At 44.7% G+C, this 27,042-nt stretch overlaps 1 protein-coding gene across 5 annotated transcripts in view; it reads left to right on the forward strand.

Moving 5' to 3' along the window:
* The window catches only part of SH3GLB1 (SH3 domain containing GRB2 like, endophilin B1), a 68,113-nt gene that overhangs the window by 15,716 nt on the left and 25,355 nt on the right, over positions 1-27,042 (forward strand). For all 5 annotated transcript variants that reach the window (XM_088482198.1, XM_088482197.1, XM_088482199.1 and 2 more), the window contains exons 2-4: positions 10,286-10,427; positions 21,591-21,719; positions 23,793-23,926. In XM_088482198.1, coding sequence (XP_088338324.1) covers positions 10,286-10,427; positions 21,591-21,719; positions 23,793-23,926 — 405 coding nt within the window. The remainder of the gene's footprint in view (positions 1-10,285; positions 10,428-21,590; positions 21,720-23,792; positions 23,927-27,042) is intronic.

Genomic DNA, 27,042 nt, shown 5'->3' on the forward strand with positions numbered 1-27,042 from the left:
GGGCGCGGCGCCCTGCCCTCTTTCTGGAAGACAAAAAGCGCCCTGCCCTCGAGAAGGAGGGCAAAAAGTGCCCTGCCCTAACAGCCTGCGGGAACCGTCTTCACCCGCGGGTCGCAGTGTCCCGCGGGTGAAGAAATGTGCGGTGACTCGGTCACCGCCGGAGAATAGACACCGGGCGCATGCGCCCGGCATCTATACTCCCTGTCTGCAGGGCTTGGGGGCTGCCCGGCGTGTCCGTAAGTGCCGGGCACGCCCCCAAGAGTGACGAAAAGGGGACGCGTCTTATAGACACGCCCCCTTTTTGATGACCACGCCCCCTTATTCGGCGCGCGCACCAACGTGCCCTCTCTAGCTCCGTCGCCCTGCCTTGCGCCGGAGCTAGAGTGAACACTAGGAGTGATAGCCTTCCTTATTCAAAAAGCCTTTTACCTTGTACAAATCTCCCACTTTACCAGCACCAAAGCAGCCCCAGACCATCACATTACCTCCACCATGCTTGACAGATGGCGTCAGGCACTCTTCCAGCATCTTTTCACTTGTTCTGTGTCTCACAAATGTTCTTCTGTCTGATCCAAACACCTCAAACTTCCATTCATCTGTCCATAACACTTTTTTCCAATCTTCCTCTGTCCAATGTATGTGTTCTTCTGCCCATATTAATCTGTCGAGTTTCACATGAAAATTCTCTCTTTTTGGCCATTTGGAGAGTATAATTGAAACCCACAAATGTGATGCTCTACATTCTCAACTAGCTAAAAGGAAGGCTAGTTTTTATAGCTTCTCTAATGAGCAAACCCGTTTTCAGCTGTGCTAACATAATTGCACAAGCGTTTTTAAGGGTTTTCTAATCATCCATTAGTCTTCTAACGCTCTTAGCAAACACAATGTACCATTAGAACACTGGAGTGATGGTTGATGGAAATGGGCCTCTATACACCTATGTAGATATTATTTTAAAAACCAGACCTGTGCAGCTAGTATAGTCATTTACCACATTAGCAATGTATAGAGTACATTTCTGATGTTATCTTCATTGAAAAAAACTGCTTTTCTTTCAAAACTAAGAACATTTCTACTCAATGCTTAAACGTGTCCATCCCACCTGGGTGCCTCCAATATGCGTGATAAACAAACCAATCCAAAATAGTGGCACTCGCAGGACTTGATACAGCAAATAAAGTCGTGGTGTAAAAACACCTAGCTCACAACAGATACCTCCGTGCGGTCAACGTTTCATTTAATCAAAAACTTCATCAGGACAAAAAAAAAAAGATAGTAACACACGTGTCCATACTCCTAGCTTCAATATGCCATGTGGCTTGAGTAAGCCACCATGTCCCAACTCTGTTTGCGCTGAGCGTCTTTTTTGCACGAAAGTGCAGTTTCCTGGTGCGTCTTGGTCACATTTTCATCCGGAAAAGGCACAAAAAAAAAAACACACTCAACACAAGCCGAGCTGCCCTGGTCCTGGTGGCATGACTGCAGCAAGTGTGTGTGTGTGTGTGTGTGTGTGTGTGTGTGTGTGTATTCGTAAGTACATATTAGAACAAGAGTTCACGGAAGAGAAGAAAAGAACACGTAACATGCTTTTTTTTTGTTACTGAATTGCTGAGATCAGAAGATAAAGATGAGGTGAAGTGATCTGTTTGATCTTGAACTGTATAATGTAGTAAGAGAATATGAGAACTCATGCTGGAGAATTAGGTCACTGGCTGCTATGGTTTTTTCCATACATGAATGATCGATTTTCAGAGGCATATGATTGACTCCTCTTGTGAACAGGTAGTCTACACACATGAAAGTTACAGAGCACTTCATGGATTATTGATGGCAAAAATGGTCCAGTTTACATAGTGTCTGTTTGTATGAACTCTACTACCTATAGAGTTGGCCCCTTATTGAAGATAAGTTTCCTCTCTGTTCATTGAAATATTCTAATTTGAGTTTTTATACATTGAAAACATTTCAATATGCTCCTGATTCTCTCCTCCTGATTGGCCAAACTGAGATTATCTCCCTCATGAGCCTATTTCTATTATATATATATATATATATATATATATATATATATATATATATATATATATATATATATACATACATACATACATATTATGATTTTTTAGAGTTTGCTAAATTGTTGGCTGCAGGAATCATCCAGTCTCATACTGCTGTTAGTTCCTCTAGCAAAGTCCAGACATCTAAGGGTACTTGGTGTCTGCAAACTGGGGCACATATCTCTAATAACAGTACATTACTTTTCCTTGCTTTTGGTTCCCAAATATAATACACTGATTAATAAATGTAGTCCTACTTCTACCGCCAAATGTTTTTCTTTCACTGACAATATATTGGAGCTGTAGTTGTACGTGAGCCAGCCTGATTGTTCCGGAAAGGGTGAAGTGTGGACACTAGCACAGAAGCAGCGTGATATAAAAATGATGACATTTATCCATGGTGCAAGCTCTCAGAATACACATTACATAAATCAGGAACTGACTAAGTGTCACCAGGTAGATTGTCATCCTGGAAAAAGTCCCGACTTGCTTCTGAAATGATCTTACACCTCAGTGAAAACAGTGTCTATATGACGTTGTGCTTTTTTTCTTTTTCTTTTTTTAACCTGTCACAATTTATCTGCTATGTAAGCGGGGAATGCTATTAAGCGCGAATCTGTTTACCTGGTCGAATCTGTGCACCGGTAGCCGCTGCACTTTACGATAGCGGGATCTCGCAGAAAACTGGGAATCAGGCATTCGGACGGGGAAAGGGTGCGAGACGGGCTGCCATTGTCGGCGTTTTAATCGTCGCGGCAACGGCAGTTCCGCACATTTCGTCGACAATTGATTTGCTCCCATTGTCTAATACTGTTGCTGGATTAGTAAAAGCTCTTTAGCAATGGGTTAAAAGCAAATGCCAAAAAATCAAAACCAGTAAGTCAACTTCTTTATAGCCATAACAACTAGTCTGTTTTGTTGTGGCCTGGGGAAACTTTGCTGAGCTATACATTTTATGAATATGAAGCTGTACAAGAAAAGACTGTCAATTAAGTAGGTGGATTTGCAAAGCTCCTCACATACCATGGATATATTGCTTGGCCACAGAACAGAGTGGCTGACCGCAGTTCTGCAGTGTCAAATCAAACATTATAAAGTCTAAATATAGTGTACAACTAAGTATGTTTTTGTTTTATTGTTGGAGTATATGATGGAGTTGTAATTGTTACCTCTTGTCACTGTACTGCAGAACTATAAATAGCTGCCTTATTACCAATTGTGACAGTGTTGTCCATATTTTAGAGTGTGCTGCAGCCCCTATGAGTACTGGGTTATAAATGATTACCCTCACCCAGAGTGATTCTAAATCTATAAACCAAAATTTATGGAGGCATCTATGGAAACTTATGCAAATGAAATAAGTGGTCTCAACCAGAGTAAGCAACCAAATTCTCATTAATCTAGTTCAAATGTAATCCGGGTACACACTAGGCCGACTGGCCATCCCACCAACCGATTTGGTAAGCTACACCCTCTTACCAATCGGCCGCTCGATATGTCTGGCCAGGCATAACAACAGGATGGGCTTTTAAATTGGCCTGCCCGGTTGTGAGGTCAGTGTCTGTGGTTCCTGCTGCCAGTGTACGGGTGATCGGCGGGTCACCCGAACACACAGCTGATGAACCAATACATCTGCAAGATATGTTGGCTGTACAACAGGGCCGACCTGAAATGTCTGAATGTCATCGCTCACAGAAATATCTATACCCGCAGATGCGCACTTAGTGATCTGTAGTGTTCCCGCTAGGCTGTTTGAGCGGAGCGCTGCTCCCTGCCCAATTTCAAAAGGGCAGAATGCACCCTGCCCTTACAGCGGCACTCTATCGAGTGCCGTCCCCACCCATGGGCCGCAGTGTCCCGCGTGGGGCGGGGGGGATTGCAGTGCAGCGCTCACCACTGATGAATAGAGGCCGTGCGCATTTGCAGCCCAGCATGTCCGTAAGTGCTGGGCACGTCCCCGAGATTGATGAAAAGGGGACGTTTCTAAAAGATATGCCCCCTCCCATGGCCACACCCCTTTCTACGATCTGGCACTTTGCCCCTCGCCATACCTAGAATGAACACTGATGTCGTTTCGTACAGCCTATGAACGACATATATCGCGTTGTGTGTACCGAGCATTATGGTTAGTTGCCATGCCCTATATATGGACAGATGCCAGGAGACAAGCAACTGTATTAATGGCTACTGTGGACTCGTCTTTCTGGTGTCAGTTATGCACATCTTCTCAGGATTATTTCAAAGATCCTGCTTATTCCTAGCACTAGAATGTTATTTTGACCACACCTGCTGTAGACAGTGGCTGTGTTTTTTTTTTTTTTTTTCCAATATATCTCCTCCTCTTACATCACTGTGGCCGGGAATAGAGCCACGCAGCTAAGATAGCCATCACTGCATAAACTTTTGTTCTGATGTGCCATCAAGGGGAAATGCATATAATGTTATATAGCTAATGTTATGCAAAGTGTGTTTAGGCATTTGCCACTCCGCTGCAATGGATTAGTTAAGTTCCGGCACCAGCAAAGGGAATTTAGTTGTGGCCTTGTTCGCACTTATAGGAACCTATTTGAATGTATTTAGGCTTTGTAATTTGGGAATGTATTACTTTTAGGACATACTGACCAAAAGTCCTATGTCAATGACTGTATCCTGTGATCAGCAAAGGCCTAATTTGCACTTTGGTTGAAATACACAACAGGGGACTTTTGTGTGTGTCTCTATAGAATTTAGGCAGAACTAGACAGCAGGTCATTTGGAGAAAAGCACACTTTGCTGTTTTAGAATTTACTGCTGAACAGAGAAAGCATAGTTTGATAATTATATTGCAGTTTAATCCAAAGAGATTGGTTCAGTGTTGTGTATACGCTACCACAAGGGGGTGTCATCCCTATTTGGTGTCCACAGATGAACTCAAATGGCAGGTTCTTGTGAAATTTAAGTTCTGTTTAATTCTGATGCTGATTTTAAATGCAGGATTTGTGAAGTATTCTTAATTGGTTTCAAGAGGCAGAGGAGCTTGTTTTACCCCCTGCGGACATGTGTGCCAGAATTGTATATGAAGGGGCTCCGACAGTTCTGAAAGGTTGTATTATCTTTACCAGCTTGAGGAGCGATTACATCGGTGCAAAGTGATATTCCTAAGCTCCTTTAGCAAGAGAATTCTCTTTTTTTAAAAGACATTTGGGGGTAGATTTGTCAAATCTTGGCGAGAGATAAAGTTGATGTTGCTCATGACAACCAATCGGCTTCTGTCATTTTCTTACACCCTTGGTATAGGCAACTTCTCCACGTTATCTCTCTCCAAGATTTGCTAAATCTCCCCGTTGGAGTTTGTGGCAGGAGACACGTCCACATTGCGGCTGTGGCACTGAGACGGTTAATTCCTTGTGCTGCAACACCAGTTTCATATGAACTATAGGCAGTGAGCGCCAGGTACTGTAATTGTATATGTAATAAAGTGTTTTAACATGTTATATTTATTGTGCTGTGTGCGGTTGTAGAATTGCATGTTCAAATGTACAGACTATGCACTTATAAGGAATGTATCAGTTATTTTGTTTTAGAAGGCTTTGACATTTGAACACAAATGTCTCTTGACATTCTCACATAGTTGTACCTCTTTCACGTTGAAAAAATATCCCGGTATATTGCCGGGTCGAGGTGCAGTGTGAACGCGCCAGCAGAAAACTTGCCGGGTCCGGCAATTCTCTATTTCAACCCTGCAATTGACCAGAGTTGAACGCGGCAACAAGTGGGTTGATGTGCAGTGTGAACGGGCCCAACCCGGGTTATCCAACTCAGGACTCAGCAAACACCACTGATTGGCTGTTCCTCGGTCTCACTTGATTATGTCAGCAGCCAAACACACAGGCAGTGCACTGCAGACAACACCAGAGACAATATTGTGGCAGCCTGGAGGGGGTTAATACCACTATTGTCATTACAGTGATGGCTAATTGGAGTGATGAAGAAGTGGTGAACTGTACACATGCTGTCAGAAGCTGCATCATGCTCTCACTGGCTGAATCAAACAGCAGTAAAGCACAAACACTCATGAACCCAGGACTACACAGTGATAATCCATCAGCCATGGTTCCTGCAATGCTGTGACCAGTCCCCAACCCTCCCTTTTGTTCCCTTTTGTGATCTTTTCTTTGTGAGCCTGAAAAATGTAATTTTTAATGACATCCAGGGGCGCAGAGAGGGGGGGGTAGCGGGTACAGATTGCCCGGGCTTCGGGTTCGGCGCCGCGCCCCCCCCACCCCCCTCCCTCACAGCAGCCCAGCGTGTGCTGAGCTGCAGTGGGAGACTGCTTGTGGCAGCAGCCACAGCAGTCTCCAATGCCTGTGCGGGGGAGCGATCACACTGGTCGCGCCCCCCCCTGCGCTGGCTTTATGCCGGGCTGCGGGGGCTCAGAGCGCAAACCCCCCCCCCCACCACCCAGCGCGGTTCTGCAAATCTTTTTTTTTTTTTTTTTCTGGGAAGGTGGCGTGGCCACGCCTCCTGCGATTAGGCCACGCCCCCTGCTACCAGGGCCCGCCGCAGCTCTTGGCGGTCCTGATGACATCCATAGGGTTTTACAGGGCTGACTCGGGTTCAGTGTGAGCAGGGCCAACCCGGGAATAACCCTGGTCAAAGGTGCAGTGTGAAAGGGGTTTGACCCGGGTCGCAGCTGGTTTGGACCCATGTTCAAATTCCCGGGTCAGAGACGAGTTTGCGATGTGAAAGGGGTATAAGTGATATGTGGATTATCCTGACCTAGTGTGAAATGTCCAAACCCTCTGTTTACAACCCATGCACTCCATGGAGTATTTCCTTATTGTGGAACGTCCTAAGAACTGAAGGTGTTAAGTCTGTGATTAAGCCAAACTGGTTTGATACATAGATATTTGATAAGATGAATGCAATTAATCAGTTCCTGTAAAATGTGAGGTATATTTACGAGACAGTTATATTTTTATGCTAAACAAACTGGTTTTGGGTGGTGGATATATTAAAAGGGGAAGCAATCGGGAAGCCGACTGCCTAAATACCGGCAGCCGGCTTCCCGACTGTCATTTCCCGGCAAGGGTGAAATGCCGGGCGTCTAGATGTAGACGCCCGCATTTCCCCGATGCCGGGAGACCGGCGACCGACATCCCGATCGTAGCGATGCCGGGCGCCGCGAGCGGACAGCCGCGGGGGTTAGGTTTAGGGCTCCCGGGGGGGACTTAGGGTTAGGCACCCCCCCGGGAGGGTTAGGGTTAGGCTAGGGGCAGGGAGGGTTAGGGTTAGGCTAGGGGGAGGGAGGGTTAGGGTTAGGCTAGGGGGAGGGAGGATTAGGGTTAGGCACCCCCCCGGGGGACTTAGGTTTAGGCAGCGGGGAAGGGGGTGGTTAGGGTTAGGCACTTGGGGGGGAAGTTAGGGTTAGGCACCCCTAAGGAGGGTTAGGGAGGTTAGGTTAGTACATACTTACCTATCCACGATCGGGATTTCCAGCGCTGTCGGGCTTCTGCTGCTTCTAACTCTGCTCTTGTCGGGCTGCCGCTGACGGGAATCGAACCGCCGGCCATGCGGCCGGCAGTATTTCATACCCATTCCATTAAAAGGAAGGAGGAAATTTGGTTAGCTCCTTTAAAATGTAAGATATATTTATTTATATTAAGGCAGATAGTTCATTGGTTAAGGGACCCAGGGCGGGTTTTTACCCCCTGTGCTACTGTGTAAGAATGGGTTAAAAACAGAGCATGTGAGCCTGAAATGTAGATATCCTCAGAGATTGAAATGAGAATACTTCTGTAACATCTGTATGCTGTCATTTATCCTGAGCACATGGGTCATTCCATGGTAACCCACATTACAAAGTGACAATGGCTATCAACCGCAAAAAAAATTTGTGAAATTAATTTTATTTGCTGAGAACATAATAAGACCGTCATGCTTTAAAAGACTGTATATAGGAATTGCTAATTGTTTGCCATGTCACTTTGTAACGTGAGTTACCATGGAATGACCCATCTTCAGCGTGGGGAAATTGTTTTTTAGGGTGATTCTCTGTGACAAATGGGACATTTACCTACATTCAAGTGCGTGAACCACAAGGAACGGTTTACTGTAGCAATTTTTTTTTCTAGTGCATATTTTCTAACAAATAAAGGATTTAAAACTTGGACTCCAGAAAAAAAAAAAAAATGTGGTATACAAACAGTTCATAAACTTTATTGTATGTAAATGTCCTGTGTGTCACACAGCATCACCCTTTAACCACTTTTAAGCAATAAACATCTTGCCTTTAAGATGATGCATCTGCTTGTATACTGCGAGATACAGAATAGCGCAAAATGCTGTTCTGTTCTCTGGCTGTTCTGGATTGTGCCCAGTGTTTCCAAGCTAAAGCCCTCTGCCATTACCTTGTAGAGACTGGTCCATGCTGAGGGGCCAGTGGAAGTTAAGCTGGATACACACTGAGGCGATGTCAACACGATATGTAGTCTCTGGCTGAATCGGAATGATATATATCGGCCGTATAGCTCAGTGTGTACGTCCACGGTATCGTCCAGTCGGCTGTGCTGCACGTTCAACTGGACGATAACGCATGCGGTCCCGTTGCAGGTAATGAAGTACTGAACGAGGGATCGTTCTGTCATTCATTACCTCGTTGTATACTATATGTCGGGCCGACATGACATATACTGCTACACAGTGCCCCACTAAAACAACCTGCCAGGTGCTGTCCTTACTTGTGGGCAGTGTCCCGCGGGTGGGAAAACTTGTGGTGCAGTGCTCACCGACGGTGAATAGATGTTAAGCGCACAGCATCTATTCACTGTGAGGGCAAGAGCTTGGGGGCGTGCCCAGCATGTCCGCAAGTGCTGGGCACGCCCTCGAGAGTGATGAAAAGGGGGCATGTCTTAAAAGTCCTTTTTTGGGGGCACACGCGACAGTGCCCTTTCTACAGTTCGGCGCCTTGCCCGGCGCTGGACTTAGAATGAACACTACCCCAGGGTTCTGTTCTTGGACCTCTCCTATTCTCCCTCTATACATCCTCTTTTTAGGTGAGTCCATCCTCTAAAATCCTCTTTTGGCCTCTAAAATCATCTCTATGCTGATGTCACTCAGATCTACTCTCCTACCATGACCTCTATCCCCACTCATATCTCCAACTCTCTCTCTGCTATTTCTTCCTGGATGTCCCAGCACTTTCTTAAACTTGATAGTTTTAAGACTGAGATGTTCATCTTCCCACCCTCATACATAACCTCACTTCCCACAATTTAATTATCTGTTGATTGCACAACCATCTCTTCTAGCCCACAAGTGCGATGTCTTCCCTCTCTTTCAAACCACACATCCAGTACCTCTCGCAGTCCTGACGTCCCAATCTTAAATATATCTCTAGGATTAGACCCTTTCTCACCCCGGAGTCTACTAAGACCCTCATCCACTCTCTAGTCATCTCCAGATTGGATTACTGTAACGTCCTTCTTCCTGGCCTCTCTGCCTCCCATCTCTCTCCCCTCCAATCTGTCCTCAATACTGCTGCTCGACTCCTCTTCCTCTCCAAACGCCATCTGTATACACTATCCTGCAAACCCTAGACTGGCTCACCATTCCCTTCAGAACCCAATTCAAACTTCTCACACTCTCACTTACAAAGCCCTCACCTATTTACATCTCAGACTTTCTCTCCTTTCACACTCCTGCCTGCCCACTTTGCTCCACAAATGTTGCCTCTACTGCCAAATGATTACTTCCTCCCAATCCTGTCTCCAGATTTCGCCAGTGCTGCTCCCCTCTCTATCAGACTCTCCACCTCTCTACTAATCTTCAAACAGGCTCTCAAGACCCACTTCTTCATCAAAGGTTTCCATCTCTCATCCTGACCCACTGCTCCATGCTCCCTCCTCACTATCTACCGCATCTGCCCCTCCTCTGTAGAATGTAAGCTCTTATGAGCAGGGCCCTCTTCTCTCACATGCTTCTCCTTCCCTTACTTATACTATCATTTACTCTTAACTTCCCACATTTACTCCTACCTAACACTTGGCTGCTGAAGCCCTGCTGCTTATTTAAGTGTTATGCATCAATTTTATAAACCATGTCTTTGTACTGTTAATAACTGTTTTCCTTGTGTGATCATTTGTTTATGTACTTTGTAAGGTGTTGCGGAATCCTTGCAGTGCCATATAAATAAAGGGTAATAATAATAATAATACACACTCACCCGTCTCATGTCTACATCTCCACAGTTCACAGAGGAGAAGTTTGGTCAGGCAGAGAAGACAGAGCTGGATGCTCACCTCGAGAACCTTCTTTCCAAAGCAGAAAGCACCAAACTCTGGACTGAAAAAATTATGAAGCAGACAGAAGTGTTATTACAGCCAAATCCAAGTAAGGTCTCCACTAGTCAAATTGAATCTAAATGAGATAACATTCTTAGAATTCTGTAATTCACTAAATAGATTTTAAGGAGAACTTCTGTTTCAGTGTAGTGCTTCATGTACTATGTAGGTGTAGAAAATGATAATTTTGACCTCCTGTGGTCCATGTATTCAAGGGAGAGCCTAGTAGAATGAACACTGCATGCTGTACAGGGAATCTGTAACAGTCAGCACACAGTCTGCGTTATACATCTGGATGCTGCCTTTAATCAGCTGTAACAAATGTAGACAGCAGCTCTGGAATGAGTATAATGGAGACCGACTCTCACACTCCCCGAGTCCCCGAATTTGCCTACAGTGTGTTGTTTTTTTTATTTGAGCCGTTTTTTAGATGATCTTTGATATTTTTTTAATTTTTTTTGTACACTTACAGATGCGTTTTTGTTTTTTTTTTTCACTGTGGCTCAGTCACGACAAATAACCCCTGTCAGTGCGCCTACAATGACCACTGGGGTGTGTGACATTGTTGGAACCTTTGTAAAAATGTCTGGTAAGAGCATCTGCGACTTTTCCTCACGCCATGTTCATTTGTGCTTCGTTTGCGACTTTATACATGTGTAAAGCCAATTCCTGTTCAGTTAAAGTCACAGCCCAGCGTCTCTAGTACACTGTGCAGCTTTTCGCTGTGTCTGCGATGCAACTAAAATTTAGAGAAAAGTAAACTTTCCACACTACTCATCACAGAAGGGCTAGATTCAATTCAGCATGCTGTTTGGTCCGACTAAAGGAAAAGTGCCGGCGGCGAGGTGGTTTTCCGGCTTAGAGCGGCGCTAACAGCCTCGCAGCCGGCACTTTAGTAGGAGAATGTCGGTTGTCGCAAGAACCGACATTCTCCGACTTAACTGGCAGCTGTCGGTACAAACAGTGCTCTGAATTGAATAGGTCCGGGAGCTCCCTCCCGGGGCTAGTCGGCATCACACTGAATTGAATCAAGCCCAGAGTGTGTCAGTCGCGCAGTGCATCTCACGCAGTATGGCATAAAGACGCCCAGTGTATGAGGACACATCTCTATGTAATGCACTGTATATGGCATTAAAACAGTGGGCCGAATTCAATTCAGTGCGATGTTTAATATACACGCGGAGGGAGCTCCTGCAGCTATTCAATTCAACTTAACATGCTGTTTGCCTTGTTGAGATGGGTTAAGTCTGGGAATGCCGGTTCTCGCAAACCTAACCTGGGTGTTAAGGCGCGGTAACGGCATTCTCTGACTAAGCCGGTAAACAGCTGCGCGCCCAGCACTTTTGTCGGATTTCTCCTCGCATCCCCAGGGGTGTGCGAGAGGAAATCCTTTAGCCACCCAAACAGTGCGGTGTATTGATTAGTTGCTGGTGCTCCCTCCCGTGGCTATTCAACATTGCACTGAATTGAATTCGGCCCAAAGAACTTAACCACTTAACTGTCAATTTTTTTTTCAAATTATCGTTTTTTTTATTCAATAAAGTTTAAAAATAATTTTTAAACTAAAAAACAAATATATCTATGAAGTGTTTTGCACCCCATCCTCCCACGTCCATAGGCCCCTGTTATAAAATAACTTGCCATCCCCATTGGCAATTGGTCGTAAATCCTCATTATATTACTGTAAAAATCCTGTTTTTTGGCACCCCACCTTTTCCTACCCTGTGGCCAGTTTAAGCTTTTAATTTTTATTATTTTACCCCCTCTCTCCCTCCAGCATCATATGGTTATATGTTAGCCCACTCCCCACTTAAGTGGGTTTACCCTCCCACCACTATGGGCAACCCCCCACTTGCAGAGTGCAGGGGAGCATCTGTCAGTTCCCCCTTGCTGCAGCTGATCCCCTCGCACCTTGACTCCTGCTGCATGCGCTCCAGAGTGCCGTTTGCACAGCATTCTGCGGCGTGATTCTGGCAGTGATGTTGGCGGCCGTTCTGAGCTGCTTATCAGTAATTTCTAGACAAATATAATGAGAAATTTAGTCCAACAGCTAAAGGAGAATTCCGGATTTAGTTTTAAACTGATTATATTCATATATTTATATATTTTATAAGAGACTATCTTTTTATTAATCCGGTTCGTTGTGCCTGAGAGCATCGTTTTTGGACTACTACTACTTTATCCAAATCACCATCCGTGACTGGGATAAGGTGATGCTAAACCTTTTTTTCCTTACTCTGTTTACTAAATGACTGACAATACACAACTGAAAATGGTGACAATTTGGGAAAAGAAGATGCATTTTAATTAGCAGAAACCGCAATTTACATTGTTTAGTAACTAATAGCACTGTTTGCCAGTAATATAAGTAAGATTTGGGTAGTGTATCAGGAATAGCTTTTTAGCCCTGTATTTACTTGGGGAGAGGGCAGGGGGTGGTGGTGTTAATTTTATTGGCACTTATGTGAAGTTCATTTTAAAATCACACACACAATGCTGTGATCCAGTGAAGAACATGGTCAAAGTAGCCTTGATGTACTGTAACCCATAGCAGGTGTTACATTTCATTAGTCTAAAGCTGTCTATGCAAACTGCAATGTAGTCATTTTCTAATGGAACAGTGTGATGTCCAGCTAACATCCAATTGTATTACACGCAGAACAGTCACATTTAATTCATGAATAGATTTCCTGGAAGATAAGAACATTAACGATTGTAAAAATCATTACATCGTTCATATCGTTGACATGCATCGACGAACGATGCGCGTGCCCGCATGTCAGATAACGATATCTGAAATCGACTGTTTGCAGGCAGATTTGGATGATTTCATTAATTTAAATACTGTCAGAAATCGTTCATCGTTATCATTCATCGTTATTGATGAACTAGCAAATCTACACAGCTTATGGTGTATGCACCATAAGCTATGTAGACAAACAGAAGCACCATGGCATAACTGAACCTTAGCGATTTACTTAATTTAATAATTATTGAATTTATCAATAAGAAACCTTTGGCCTAGGGGTGCCATGAAAAAATGCTGATACTCAAGTGCGCCATGGTTCAAGAAAGTTTGGGACCCACTGAAATAAGCAGCATTCTAAGTTCTGCAGACCAGGGGGAGAAACACCCGCTGTGGTGTAGTCTCTGATTTAGTGGAACATGATTTTGCTAATTTTTCATCTATTAAGCACACAAACAAAAACATTCTGGATACTTTACTGAAAAACAGCTGCAAATCCTTTGTGGTACACATAGTTCATTTTGACTGTTGGCCAAGTATATCGCACACAATTATTACCTAAAATGCCAAGAAATGTACCAGTGCACAGCAGGGTGTACAATCACGTTTTACTTTTCACACTAATGTATTTTCCCACACGTGCACTGGTAACTGAACAGTTCAGTTGAACATAACCTTGGTTACTACATTTTGTGCTGTCCAGACCTGCCTGTACATGAATTGTGCTGAAGTTTGGGGACCTGTTAAGAAACATGCAGATATTTTTGCTCTATATTATATAATCTATATGTTTGGATATATACAAATAGTAGTACAGTATCTGATGAAAGTGGTGTGTTATGCAATATTCATTAAACTGTTTATCTTTCTGGCTTCTTTGTGTGTTTCAGCCATGTGTTTATATTGTCAGTCACCGGTGGTTATTAGAATTTTCCCTTAGTCTGACTTACAAAATGTACGTTTCCAGGCAGGTTCTACGAGAGGGAGCATACGTAGAATGCCATAGGAGCTGTACAATTGGAGGAAGCTCCTCATAGCTTAATGAATCTCCCATGATGCATGCCTCCTCCTCAGTCATGAGCATTGTATTCTGCATACACACATGTTCTTGGATAACTCCTGATAGATTCAAACTTTTCATTATATCATGACAGCTGCTAATTTATTATATTTTTCATTTGACTTCCTGGCATTTTCTCTTCTTGTTTTTTTTTTTTTTTTTTTTAATCTCCCCAGACTTTTTAAACAGAAGCTTGTAGCAATAGGCACTTTGTTTATCTTATAATGGCTGCCTTCCTGTGACCAAATCCCCTTTTCCTTCCTCTGTTTCATCAGCCAGTCTCTGCTGGGATTTTAGTATAATATCTTGGAAGGATATTGGACTGAAAAATATTCCAATTGAGAAAGATATTTCTATGTTTTGTGGGGAATAACAAATATTGGAAAAGTGCAAGACCTAGGTATACGAAGACGTACAGTGCCAGATTTTAATTTGCTGAATACCTTTAACTATGGGTTTAAAGGCTAACTCCAAACATGGCAATTTCCAGGAGTAGAATTAAAGTTTAAGGGATGTGATGGCAAGCATTGCTGCAGTACTCTACTGCACACACATCAGCCATATACTTACAGCCGACATCTCAAATTTTCCTGTGCACCTTTATGGAGTGCAAGGTAAAACTAGTGATGTGGAAGGACATGATAGGACCCCCCTTCCTCGGAAGTAAATTAAACATAAGCCCAGTCTGAAATATCTCTTACCTACAGTCTGGTGTCCTACTCTCCACACCCTTGCTGGCTTGTGTCTTGGTTGGCAAGGCAATTTCTGTACATAGAGATGTTTATAAGTTTAGTGTTGGTGGAGTACGGCAGATATTTGGCAACCACTTTGGGTGGAATCTGTATTTTTTTTTTTTTTACTGCGGTTGTTTAAATGTTACTTTAAAAATGTGCTTATCAATTGCAGCTTATTTGCTTTCCCTTTTCAGTGTTTAACATTTAAGGGACTATTGTAAGGAGCATTGTAGCCACCTTTCTGTACCGTTTTTAAGAGGAAATTTCGGCACTGGCATCCCCACCTTTATTATCATTGATGGGACCACCTGATTTTCTGTCCTTCAGGCTCTATCTAGATAAGGAGTGGGCAGTTAGCGGTCCCCCAGCTGTTAAAGAACTACACGTCCCAGCATGCCGTGCCACAGTTTTGCCTTTTGGCCTTACTAAAACTGTTGCAAGGCATGCTGGGATGTGTAGTTAAACAGCTGGAGGGCCGCTTATTGCACACCCCTGCTCCTAGATGATTGGCGACATCTGTAAAGATTCATATCGTTGTTTCAGAGAGGCAGGAAGTGAAGACAGTACCAGATTAGTCAGGTGCTGCGTCCATCCAAGGAGGCCTTACAGCTTCCTTCTGTTCCAGTTTTCTTTTAAGTATAGTTTTTTTCTTATTTCCTAACTGTATTAGAAAAGGAGAAAAATAAACCAGGTATATGTGCAGCAATAATGTCGCTTTTTTAACACTGATAACTCGCCTGGCCTGTGTGGTCTCTCCAGCTGAATGCACTAAAGCAACTAATGGACGGACCACTTTCTCTATATTTATAGACTTCTTCATAACCAGGTCAGTGCCACCAAGAAGTTATAGATTTATCAGGATGTGGGATGCAGAACACACAAAACCCTGAGGTGTATGTCATCGAATTATTAACTATTGCTATTATAGAAGTTAATTGATATAACACGTCTAGAATACAAGGCTTCTAAGAGTAAAGCTGGGTATACACTGGACGATGTGTGTACCCAGCGATGTCGGATGTGGCTGTACACACTTACCGATGCCGGCAACAATGAACAGCAGTCAATAGCATGGCATCGTTAATGATATCTCCAGATTGGACTGCATGTACAGACGACTGGGAATATCATTAACGACCCACGGGAGTGCGCATCTTTCGTCGCTAAGTTCATACACACTGGGTGATTTGAACGATATGTCGTTCAAAAGTATCTTCCAATGCGTACAGGGCTTTATAGATAAATATAGAATGGGAAGGTGCAGAATCTAAATTAAATAACTAAAGGGAAAATCCACTAATATTCTAAAATCTAATGTGCAGAGCTTAAGGAGAGAGTTTTCAAATCTCTTAATAGAAAACAATCCAAAATTTTTTAATTAAACATGGATACAGTAAAAATATTTATATGTAAACCTCTTTAACATTCAATTTGAAATCAATCTGGCTTGTTTATAACATAATTTTTAATAATAATAATAATAATAATAATAAAATTACACATTAAGATATATAAAATAAATGAGACCTGCAACAAGAGGCCTCCCTTGGATGTATATAAAAAATTAAATGGAGCTTTATATTCAAAAATGTCCTTTGTCCAGACAAATAGATGTTATGATTTTGGTGTTACCCCACCTCTACAGGGTAATGGATTATTGGCGTCTGTCCCTGGCTACAATGCCAATTTGATATAAAATTTAATTATTGACCATAGCATGTCTGTACGTGTACATGTGGTAGGGAATATAGATTGTAAGCTCCACTGGGGCAGGCACAGATGTGAATGGTAAGATATTCTCTGTAAAGCACGGCGGAAAATGTGAGCGCTATATAAATAACTGGTAATAATAATAATTATTGGCATATTCCATGTAAATTTTTTATCTACAAAAAAATGTTGCGGCCTGGTACTTGGTATCAAAAAATAGTCCCTTCATAGTGTTAAAAATTGTTATTATAGTTTTGTGTCTATAAATTCATGTTTGGTTTTGAAACTGATGCAAAAACTTTCTGTATTTGTCATTTCTACTTCAGGGTCCTTAGGGTATAGGTGATGACGTCAGGCACCACAGAGTTAAGTTTTTCATCCTCCCAGGATGCACTGGGGTCCCTCTCCTATACCCCGCCCCCGAGCCTCAGCCACTCAGTTTCGTCGGTGCCTGGCTCGGAGTCGGAGCACCTTTACAGAGGGGGGCTAAAAATTTGGCCCCTGAAGTTTATCAAGACAGCTGTGTCTGTACATCTAGAGTGTACAGCATGGACAGTCAGTGCTGACATCCATGCCGTCACTCCTCCACCCCGCTGGTACCAGAACGCCGATACTGATCCGGGGATCCTGGTAGGTAACTGGGGTCACAGCTAGCGGTGACCCTGGTTACCTGGACTGTGGGCGGATTTACGGGGGACAGGTAAGTGGCGGGGTCCCGCGGTGGGTCCCCGCCGTATAGCACAGTCCTGAGTCCCCAGGCAGGGGGCTCCCTGGGGACTGGCCGCAGCGTGCAGCCAGGTACTGCACCTGCGCTTCCACTAACCCCCCCCTGGGACAGCGGGCCGCGGCAGTGCAGAAACGCTCTGGCGTCCCGGGGGTTAAATGCAGGCCAGGGGAGCGCGCCTTCCCTGCACAGCAGCCGGCGCCTCCCCCGCTGCACATGGCCTCTCCACAGTGGCCTGAGCCAGTGCAGCCGCTCCTCCCCCGGACTCCGCCTCCTCTCTGCTGCTCGGCGGCCATCTTTTTACATGTGGCAAACGCTGCTGGAGCTGAACGCTGGCATCGTGGTCCGGTTCCCCCCTGCATACCTTTCCTCCGCAGTAGCAGGTCAGAGTATGTAGCGCTGTTTCCTACCAGACTCTGTGTCTGGGTAGTTGAGCTCAGCGCTAATAGTGCAGGGTTGAATTCTGCATTGTATGTGACTTTATGCTAGCGCTGCTGTCTGTACTGTATTTCTGTCTGTCAGCCTTTTTACCTATCCCTGTTCTTCTCTGCTAAATCTCTTGCAGTGTCGCATGGGGGTTATACCTCACTACTACTGTGTTGTCTGTGAGGTGTGTCACATACATTTTTAAGTGTCACTCATCATGTCTGACAGTGATCATGATTTACCCCTGCATCCAAAATGTACCGTATGTCATGTACAATTGGTGGAGGGTGATGGACACTCTGAGGGATTATGTAAGGCGTGTGTTCTCCTCTCACACCCTATGACTGTCTCTGCACCTGTGTAGGAACCTCCCTGGGCTTGTTTCGCTAAGGTGCTTACAACCCTGGTGGGACAACTAGCGACGCCCCCTGATTTGCCCCAGATGGGGTTTTCACAGCAGTCAATGGTGTTGTCCCCCGTACAGGGTTTTCCTAGAAGTTAGTGGTACCCCAGAGTCTTCCACTTTCGCCCCCCCAGGTCACTCAAGAGCCTGCTTGGGTTAGCTCCCTATCCACTACGGTGCAACACTTGTCGGACGTATTACAGGGGGAGTCATCATTACGGCCGCATAAGCGACCGCTGTAATCTCAAACTGATCACTATGATCAGGATGATGTGTCATCCGATGACTGAGAAATGTTTGACCTTTCTGACCAGGAGCCTTTCCGTACTAAGGAAACTAAGTCTAAGGTATATATACCGGGCCTTATACGTACTGTCCGCACGGCCTTGGTTATTGAAGATGACGAAAAAAAACCCTTCCCCCCCCCCCCCCCCCTCCCCGTGCCTTTTTCAAGGATATCAAAGGTGACGCTACGGTATTTCCCCTATCGGGTCAGCTAGTGGATCATCTGGAGGAAGCGTGGAAAACTCCGGGTAAACATTATCAGCCTCAAAGGCGCTTGGCGGTGGCATATCCCTTTGTGGAAAATTATTTCTCCAAGTGGGAAACCCCTCCACAAGTGGATTCTCATGTCACACGTCTAGTGAAGAGTGCTACATTACCTATGCCCTCGATGTCCTCCTATTAGATCCTACAGATCCCAAGGTTGAAATATGTCTCAAATCCATGTATTCCCTTGCAGGAGGGGTGTGCAGACCGGCTATGGCCGTGTGCTGGGTGGCTAGAGCCATGGAGCGCTGGGCTGATACTTTGGAGGCGTCTCTGGATACGGACTCGGCACCTGAACAGGTGGAGTTGGTGGGTAATCTCAGGGACTCAGCCACCTATATTAATGAGGCGGCCTTGAATATAGGCCTTCTTGCTTCTAGGATCTCCTTGGCAGCAGTGGCAGCTTGTCACTCCTTGTGGTTGTGTTCTTGGAAGGCTGATTCCAAGAAGGTTTTGCAGGGTTTACCCTTTAATGGAGAAGTCCTTTTTGGCCGTGATCTGGACAAAATTGTGGCTACTCTGGCGGCAGCGAAGTCTGCGCGCCTGCCATCGGCTACTGTCCAATCAGGGTCGGGCTCGTTGTCCTTTCGGTCCTATAGAACCCAGAGTAAGCCCAGGGTACAGTCCTTTCCGAGGCGGACTGCTGCCAAGAAACCTACAAAGCCAAATAAGCAGGCTTGGAGTACCAGACGTCCTGCTCCCAAGTCCGACGACAAGCCTGCGGCCTGACGGGACGGGCCTCTCTTTGGGGGACCCCAAAGTGGGATGCCAACTTCTTCAGTTCTCCCAAAGCTGGTGTCTGACCACTTCAGACACGTGGGTAAGAGAGGGAGTTTCGCAGGGGTACGCCCTTTCCTTCCGGCGTAGGCCTCCCAGACGGTTTTTCACCATGGGTATTCAGTCCAATCAGGACAAGGCCCTGGAGTTCAAGAAGGTATTGCGCTCTATGCTCCAGGATGGGGTCATAGTGCCGGTTCCTTTGTCTCAGAGGGGATTGGGGTATTACTCCAATCTTTTTCTGGTACAGAAACCCAATGGGTCCTACCGGCCAATACTCAACCTCAAATCCCTCGACAAATTTTTGAGGGTTTCTCTGTTCAGTATGGAGACTCTGCGTACCATCATCCTAGCAATGGAGCCTGGGGACTTCATGGTGTCGCTGGATATTCAGGATGCTTACCCGCATATCCCTATTGTCTCAGCGCACCAGTGTTTCCTCAGGTTTGCAGTGGTCAACGACCATTTCCAGTTTCAGGCACTGCCTTTTGGTCTGCCCACAGCGCCTCGGGTGTTTACCAAAGTTATGGCAGCTCACCTGTGGGTGCAGGGGGTTCGCTTGTTGCTGTATCTGGACGACCTCTTGTTATTGGCTGAGTCTCCAGAATAAACTTCATCACCATCTGCAATTGACTGTCTCTGTGTTGCAGACTCACGGCTGGCTGATAAATTGGAAGAAGTCCTCCCTGGTGCCATCCTCCCTGGCCGCCCTCTCCCCGCCCCCAAACGGCAGCAGACTGTCAATCACTGACAGTCTACTGCCAGTATACGTGCGGGCTCGCAGACCCGTTGTGTCTGCGCCTGCACAGATTCCCGAACATTCGGAATCTGCGTTCAGCAGTGCACTGCTGAATTAGGGCCATAGTCCCTTCAGTCAGTTAGGACTATCAATCAAATTTGGATGTAAACGCATTGCAGCATTTTTTCCCCCGCTCCTTTTGTTAAGTGCACATGAGCAGCTTTTGTCTTGGTGACTCGGCTGAAGTTTGAACTTAAAGCTCCCTGCGCCAAGGGGGCTGTGACAGGTTGGAGGGGGCATGTAGTCATGGCCAAAGTACAGAAAGGGAGTCTCAACGTCCGCAGATGGCCACTTTACAGGTGCAAATGTGCCTTTTTGAAGAGAGATGAGCTGCCAGTATGACGGCCAATGGCCGTGTCTGATTTGCTGAACACTTGTAAGACGCACCTGATTATGCAAATATAATATATTTATTTAAATGCATATTTCTTACTCTGTTTGGTAGCTGGTGGCTGCTAATATGTTTATTCAAGTGAACTTACATTTAAAAAAAAAATATATATTTTTATTAGTCTTATTTGATATGATTTAATTTGCTTGGGTACGTAGCTACACTTTCCAGCCATTTGCTATAATGTGTACAATTTGGGTACTGTGTTTTTGCCCATCGTTTGTTCTCACAGTGAAGCCACACCTCCTGCCAGATTCCTGTCACAGCTGTTTATGCTACCTGTGCGGCAAACTTTCATAGGTAGCAAAATGCAGGTTCTCCCCCTGAAACATCTTATATTTTGCACTTGGGTACAAATTGTGTCCAACTCTGAATGAGTACCATAGAATTCATCTGTCTATGTCCCCTCTCTGCTGTCATGGTCAGTCACTTGCATAGAGCGCAACATGTCAGAAACTTTTCTGATGTAATTTAAAAGGAAAGGGTTTATCGCCCACTACAAATTTAGGCGATTACAAAATAAAAGATAGAAAATGTTCCTTCAACTTGTCTAATTGATAATCTGTTGATTTACTGCTACTGTTGTTCAAAGTAGTCATTTTCTGATTCCCAACTGGTCTGTTACAGCTACTACAGTGGTGATGTTGATAAATATCATAGGATGGTAGCCTTTGCTTTTTCTGATGATTAAATCATGGCATGCTTCTTTAGATGGTAATTAAGGCTACATTTTTTTTCATAGGCGTAACTCCCCTTTTCACAGTAATTGGCCTAAAACTGGTTAATTACATTTCTATGCATAAGCAATTCCATTTTGCACTTCTTAGAACTTCTTATTAAGAATTGACTTTAGGCTCCATCTCGTGAAACTGATTACTGTTCTCTTCTTTAAGATACCAGGATAGAAGAGCTTGTGTATGAGAAGCTGGACCGAAAAGCTCCAAGCCGCCTGAATAATCAGGAGCAGCTGGCTCAGTACATGATTGATGCAGGGAACGAGTTTGGGCCAGGAGCAGCATACGGTTAGTATCTATGATGACATTAGCTGAAGGTTGCGCAGCTGGAGGAACGAGCTGAGTCCCACACAACATATGCGAAGATTGTCAGGTGTGATGCAATTTCATTAGCAAACTCCTCATTGTTCCATTTAGCTGATTATATTTGTACTTTTATCATTCTGATCCTACGAGGAGCAGCAGCTATCCAAATCACTGCTTGTCCGTCAAAACAATTTGATGCAATTTAATGTAGTTCTCGAATGAATTAAAGTGATTGAGCTCTTGTGGACAAGCCCCATAGAGAGCTTGCCCTCCCTCTCTTCTAGACTCATGAATAATGACTACTTGAAGAGCATGGATATTCTGCTGAAAGCAATCAGCCACTGGGAAACATTTAACCCTGTCTTGGGAAGAAGAGTGTAGCGGATGCAGCACCTAATAACTTATCCACAGCTCTACGTACCTTCCTGAACGATAACAAGACTGCTTTTATATTGTCATAATATAACTAAGGCCCTGATTCAGAGGCGCTCGCTCTGAATCACAGCGGGCTGTTTTTTTTTTTTTTCTCCAGGCCGCTCGCTAAACTGTGGGTGACCACCCACAGCTTCAGCGGGCGGCCTGGCGATGGTTGCGATTATCGCGACCATCGGGCTTGCGACGAGACCCTTGTGGTAGGGTCTCGTCCACCGCAAGCCCCAGTGAACTTCCTGCTCTAATAGAGCAGGAAGTTCACTACTGACATCACGTGTGATATCAGTAGGGCCGCCCACAAGCGGCAGGCCTTCCTTCGGGAACGCCTCCGTTTGTGCAGCCGACCTGCCTACAAAACGGGGCGAGCTGTCGATCAACATCGACAGCCGCCCCGTCTTGTAGCGAGCACCGGAGTGAGTGATTTCTCACTCGCGCATGCCGTGCGTGCGTACTGCCCGGTCATGGGCCCGCTTGCGAGAGCGTCTGAATCAGACCCAAATACCACAGTTAGGCCTTCTATCGCCATACACTCTCTGCCATAAATTTGTTTTATACGTATTTACGGGATACAATAAAAAAAATAAAGCAATTATATAGCTCCACAATAAAGCTGGGTACACACCTATACAATCCCCAGCCCGATCACCCGACATCAGGTGATTGGGCCAACAATTGTATAGATGTGTATGCAGTACCATTGCAGGAGCGTTAGAGAGTTAACGACTTATAACGCTTCTGCAACGGTCGGTCTCGGGAGGTCGCATCTTATGTGCTGTTTAATATTTGTCAGCCCGACCTCCCGATCCCACAGAAGCCTGTACACACTGTGCTATGTCTACACAGTGTACTGGGTTAGCAGGTAACTGACGGGGTCATGCTAGGGACACCCTGCATGGCTGATAGGGAAAGTTTAACCTGATCATCGCTGATCGAAAAGGTGTGTACCCAACTTAAACTGCTTGCAAATGTAATTGCACTAAATTAAACCAATCTAAATTTGTATGTGCACAATAATACAAGTACACAACATAGATATTGATTTCCACTGTCAATATAATTATCCAAACCCAAAGATAACAATGTGCAAGAGCGTCTATAATAAAGAGGCATCTGCTACATTATATGGTTATTTTTCGGCCCCCTCCCTCCCTTTCCCTTCCTGGTTTGTTTGGGGTAGTCTGTGCAATAGAGATGTTCAAGTACTACGGTTACTACTTGAACAAAACAGTCCTACTTTTTGCTGGAGGTCTCAACTATGCTTTTAGTGTTTAATCACTACTGCCAAGGTAACAGCGAGGGTATTGGATGAGGGACCTCCACCTGTTATCAGCATGGTGTGCGGGTTGATTTTTGTGTTGCCCGTATCTGCGTCCTCCCTGTGATTTTCTTGTTCTCCCACTTGAGCAAGTAGTTAATTAAGAACTAACACATGCTTTTAGAATTTTTGATACTTTGGTTGTTAGTGTTTGATACACCAAAAAGTTATTGAAAGTATTATACCGTTGTTGTGGTTTATGCATAACTTATGAATGGTGGCTCTCCGAGCAGCTGAAATACCATCATTTTAGTTTTGATGATTCCAGCTTTTATGAGCAAAACAATTTTTATCTTTTTGTGTTCTAGGAAATGCTCTCATTAAATGTGGGGAAACACAGAGGCGAATAGGAGGAGCTCACCGGGAACTTATACAGACCGGAGCAATTAACTTTCTCACTCCCCTGTGGAATTTTATAGAAGGAGATTATAAAACGATATCTGTAAGTAACAAAGGGAACAGAATACTATTACTCTGTGCAGTAAAGATGATGTTCCTTTTATAGTCTTTGTAGCTGGTTGTGTATCCTGTTGCTTTCTTGAGAACTTGAGAACTTTGTCTTCATTAAACATAACCCTGACTTACAGTTGGTTTAATTTTAAATAGCTTTTGATAACTATCAATTTGTAATTTCTGTTATCTCTGGATGTTCTTTACTTTTCAGAGATTTTTTTAGGATTACTCTTGTACTTTCTTACACTGTGCGGTAAATCAGCCGATCCGACGGATTGGTACGATTTGGCTGATTTATCGTACTGTGTATGGGCATGATATCAGATAGTGCGCACACCCGTGGGGTCGTAAATCGCACCCCCAGATCTTACTGCAAGTTCAGTCGATCTGGGGATGCGATGAGCGATCCCATGCTGCGCTATACGGGAGGGGGAGCCGGCATATCGGGCAGTCGGCCACCCGATTGCACCATGTGTGGGGACCACCTGATATGTCAGACGTTTGATCCCCTGTAGTGTCGCATGGTGCATATCGCACCGTGTATGGCCAGCTTAAGACGCTGGCTTCTTGTCACATTATTCTGTTTATAAATAAAGCATCGTACTAGTTTTGAGGCAAATCGGAGCAGAGAAATTGCTTGGTAACTATATTACCGGCATGAGTCAAGATGAAGGGTTTCTTGTGGATGAGTGCTTGTGTGTTTCAAGACATTCATAATAGCTGTAACACGGAAATGTTGGATAATTCGGTTAAACCACTGACGTGGTCACATGGGATAGGAATGCAGCCAACTGTGCTTCAGGCTGACCAGGTGCGACCGCACCACCCCGCTGTGCTTTTGAAGAGGAAATCTGTTCTACGCATATGCAGAACGGACTTCCTCTGACTCCCCTTGTCTCTCCTGCGGACCCGGCAATTTGTGACCGTTTTGCTGGAAAAAAAATCGTCATTTAAGTGGTTAAGACAGAGGCCAATGTGGTAAAGCAAATGGACAGTAGATCAGAAGGGCCTGTGACAAGGGTACAGGTTGTGAGAGGGTGAAAGGAGTGAGACCACTTCATCTTCAGTTTCTGGGTAAGGAGATAAGGATGTAGGAGCAGGGTGATGTCTGGTGCAGTACAATACTGATTTTGTACCTTTTGGTTTCTTTGAAGTTTCCTACAATGTCTACGGCACTAAACACTTTTTCGCCTGGGCAAGTGAAGTTGAATAGAGAGTCAGTGGTGGAAAACGGGCAGAAGGTATAGTTAGTCGTGAAGATGGCAGTAGAGGAAATTGTATCCCAGTGCTGTAATGTGCCTTGATCAATTATTAATAGCAGCATTCTGAAAGTATTGTCAAAGCAAGGCCAGATTCACTTCTAGTGGCTGAGCTAGTGATGGGTGCTAGAGATTTGCCTCTTCTGACCCATCCTAAGTCTATCTTCTCAGAAATGCAGTTTTTCACTGTATGTGGTATGTGTTCCCCAATGTGAAAATGTGCCTGTGCACAGCCTCTGACATCCCTGCTCCAACATCTACGCCTGTGCCTTATTCATTCCATCTATCAGTCACTGTGATGGATCTCTTGTCTGTCATTATTTCACATGTTTACGTGATATGCCTCATCTGCTTTCAAGGCAACCTGCACTATTGTGTAATTCGTTTTCATTTCATGTTCGAACATGTGTCCCCAGTTTGCTAGTGTATGGAAATAGAAGAACCTACAGCTGGTCATATCCTCAGAATGTGCACAGCTCATCTCAGGGGATGAGTGTATTTCTCTGGTAAAAGGCAGATAAGCTTTTCCCCATAGGTGGGCGTGCTGCAAGAAACAACCTTTGTGTTACTGGGATACCCTGCTCCTTCCATTAGCAGAGCAGTAGGCTCCAGTTATAACATGAGCAGACAATGGTCTTCTCCCCAAAAATATGTGATACAGAGGTATCCTCATGCACTATTGCTGCACGCCAAACAGCCCCTCCCAGGGCCCATGTGAGTCTAACTGCGCTGAGCGTCTTGTGTCTTTTTTTCCCTGAAATTGTATCTAATTTGCAATGTGATGCGATTAAGACTCACCAGGAGACTTGTACTGATTCATTTGCTATGTGATGTATATCTGTGTGGGAATCTGTATACGAAATGCCACAATGCAGTGGCCACGGCTTTTTCCTCACCAAGTACCATTGTGCTGTGTATACAGACACATACATATATACAAGTGTTGCATATCAAAGTAATCAGTGCAGCCTCCTGGTGCGTCTCACGGGACCAGGCATCTCACTCGTGCCAGGCGTTTCCCGTCTCATTGTGTATTGAGGCTAGATGGATGAGGACACATCTGTACAACTGAAAATACTGATCCATGTTCTCCTAGTCTTGACCTACAAAGTCCTCAGTGGTATCACTCCTTTTTTTCATCTACAGATATTCCATGATGTAGAACAGGGGTATTCAACATGCAGCCCTCCTGTTACTGTGGAACTACACATCCCAGCATGCCTTGGCACTGTTTTATGATTAGGGTATGCTAAAATTGTGGCAGGTCATGCTGGGATGTGTAGCTCCACAGCAGCTGGAAGGCCGCATGGTGAATACCCCTGACGTAGATGCCTTACTCTGAATATGACCTAATTCTTGCCTTTACTTATGTGGGGTACACACCTGGCCGGCTGACTGCTCTGCTAACCTAGCTGGTAATCAGTACACACTTGCCAATCGGCCGCTCGATGTATCTGGCTAGACCTCACAACTGGGTGGACATTTAAATTTATCTGCCCAGTGGTGATGTCATTGTTGGCGGTTCCAGCATAATGGGTCGGTCGGTCGGACGCACGAACATATGGGCAGATGTGCACGATATATCTACAAGATATCACATCTGCCATGCTGCACGGCTGATGCACGACCGATGCACTGATTTATCGTGCGTCGGCTTTACAAATGATATATCGTACAGTGTGTACTCAGCATTGCTCATTCCTCTCCTGTTGCAGCTGTTTTGTGGAACTCTGTCCCTGAAGCCATCTGGCACTTTGGGGCTTCAAGCCTTAAAACACTTCTTAAGTATCATATTTTCAGATAAACATATAACACCTATCTTGCTTGCTGCATTGTAGCAAATGCT

Source organism: Taudactylus pleione, unplaced genomic scaffold, assembly GCF_031769625.1.
Source record: "Taudactylus pleione unplaced genomic scaffold, aTauple2 ptg000017l, whole genome shotgun sequence".
Lineage (NCBI taxonomy): Eukaryota > Metazoa > Chordata > Amphibia > Anura > Myobatrachidae > Taudactylus > Taudactylus pleione.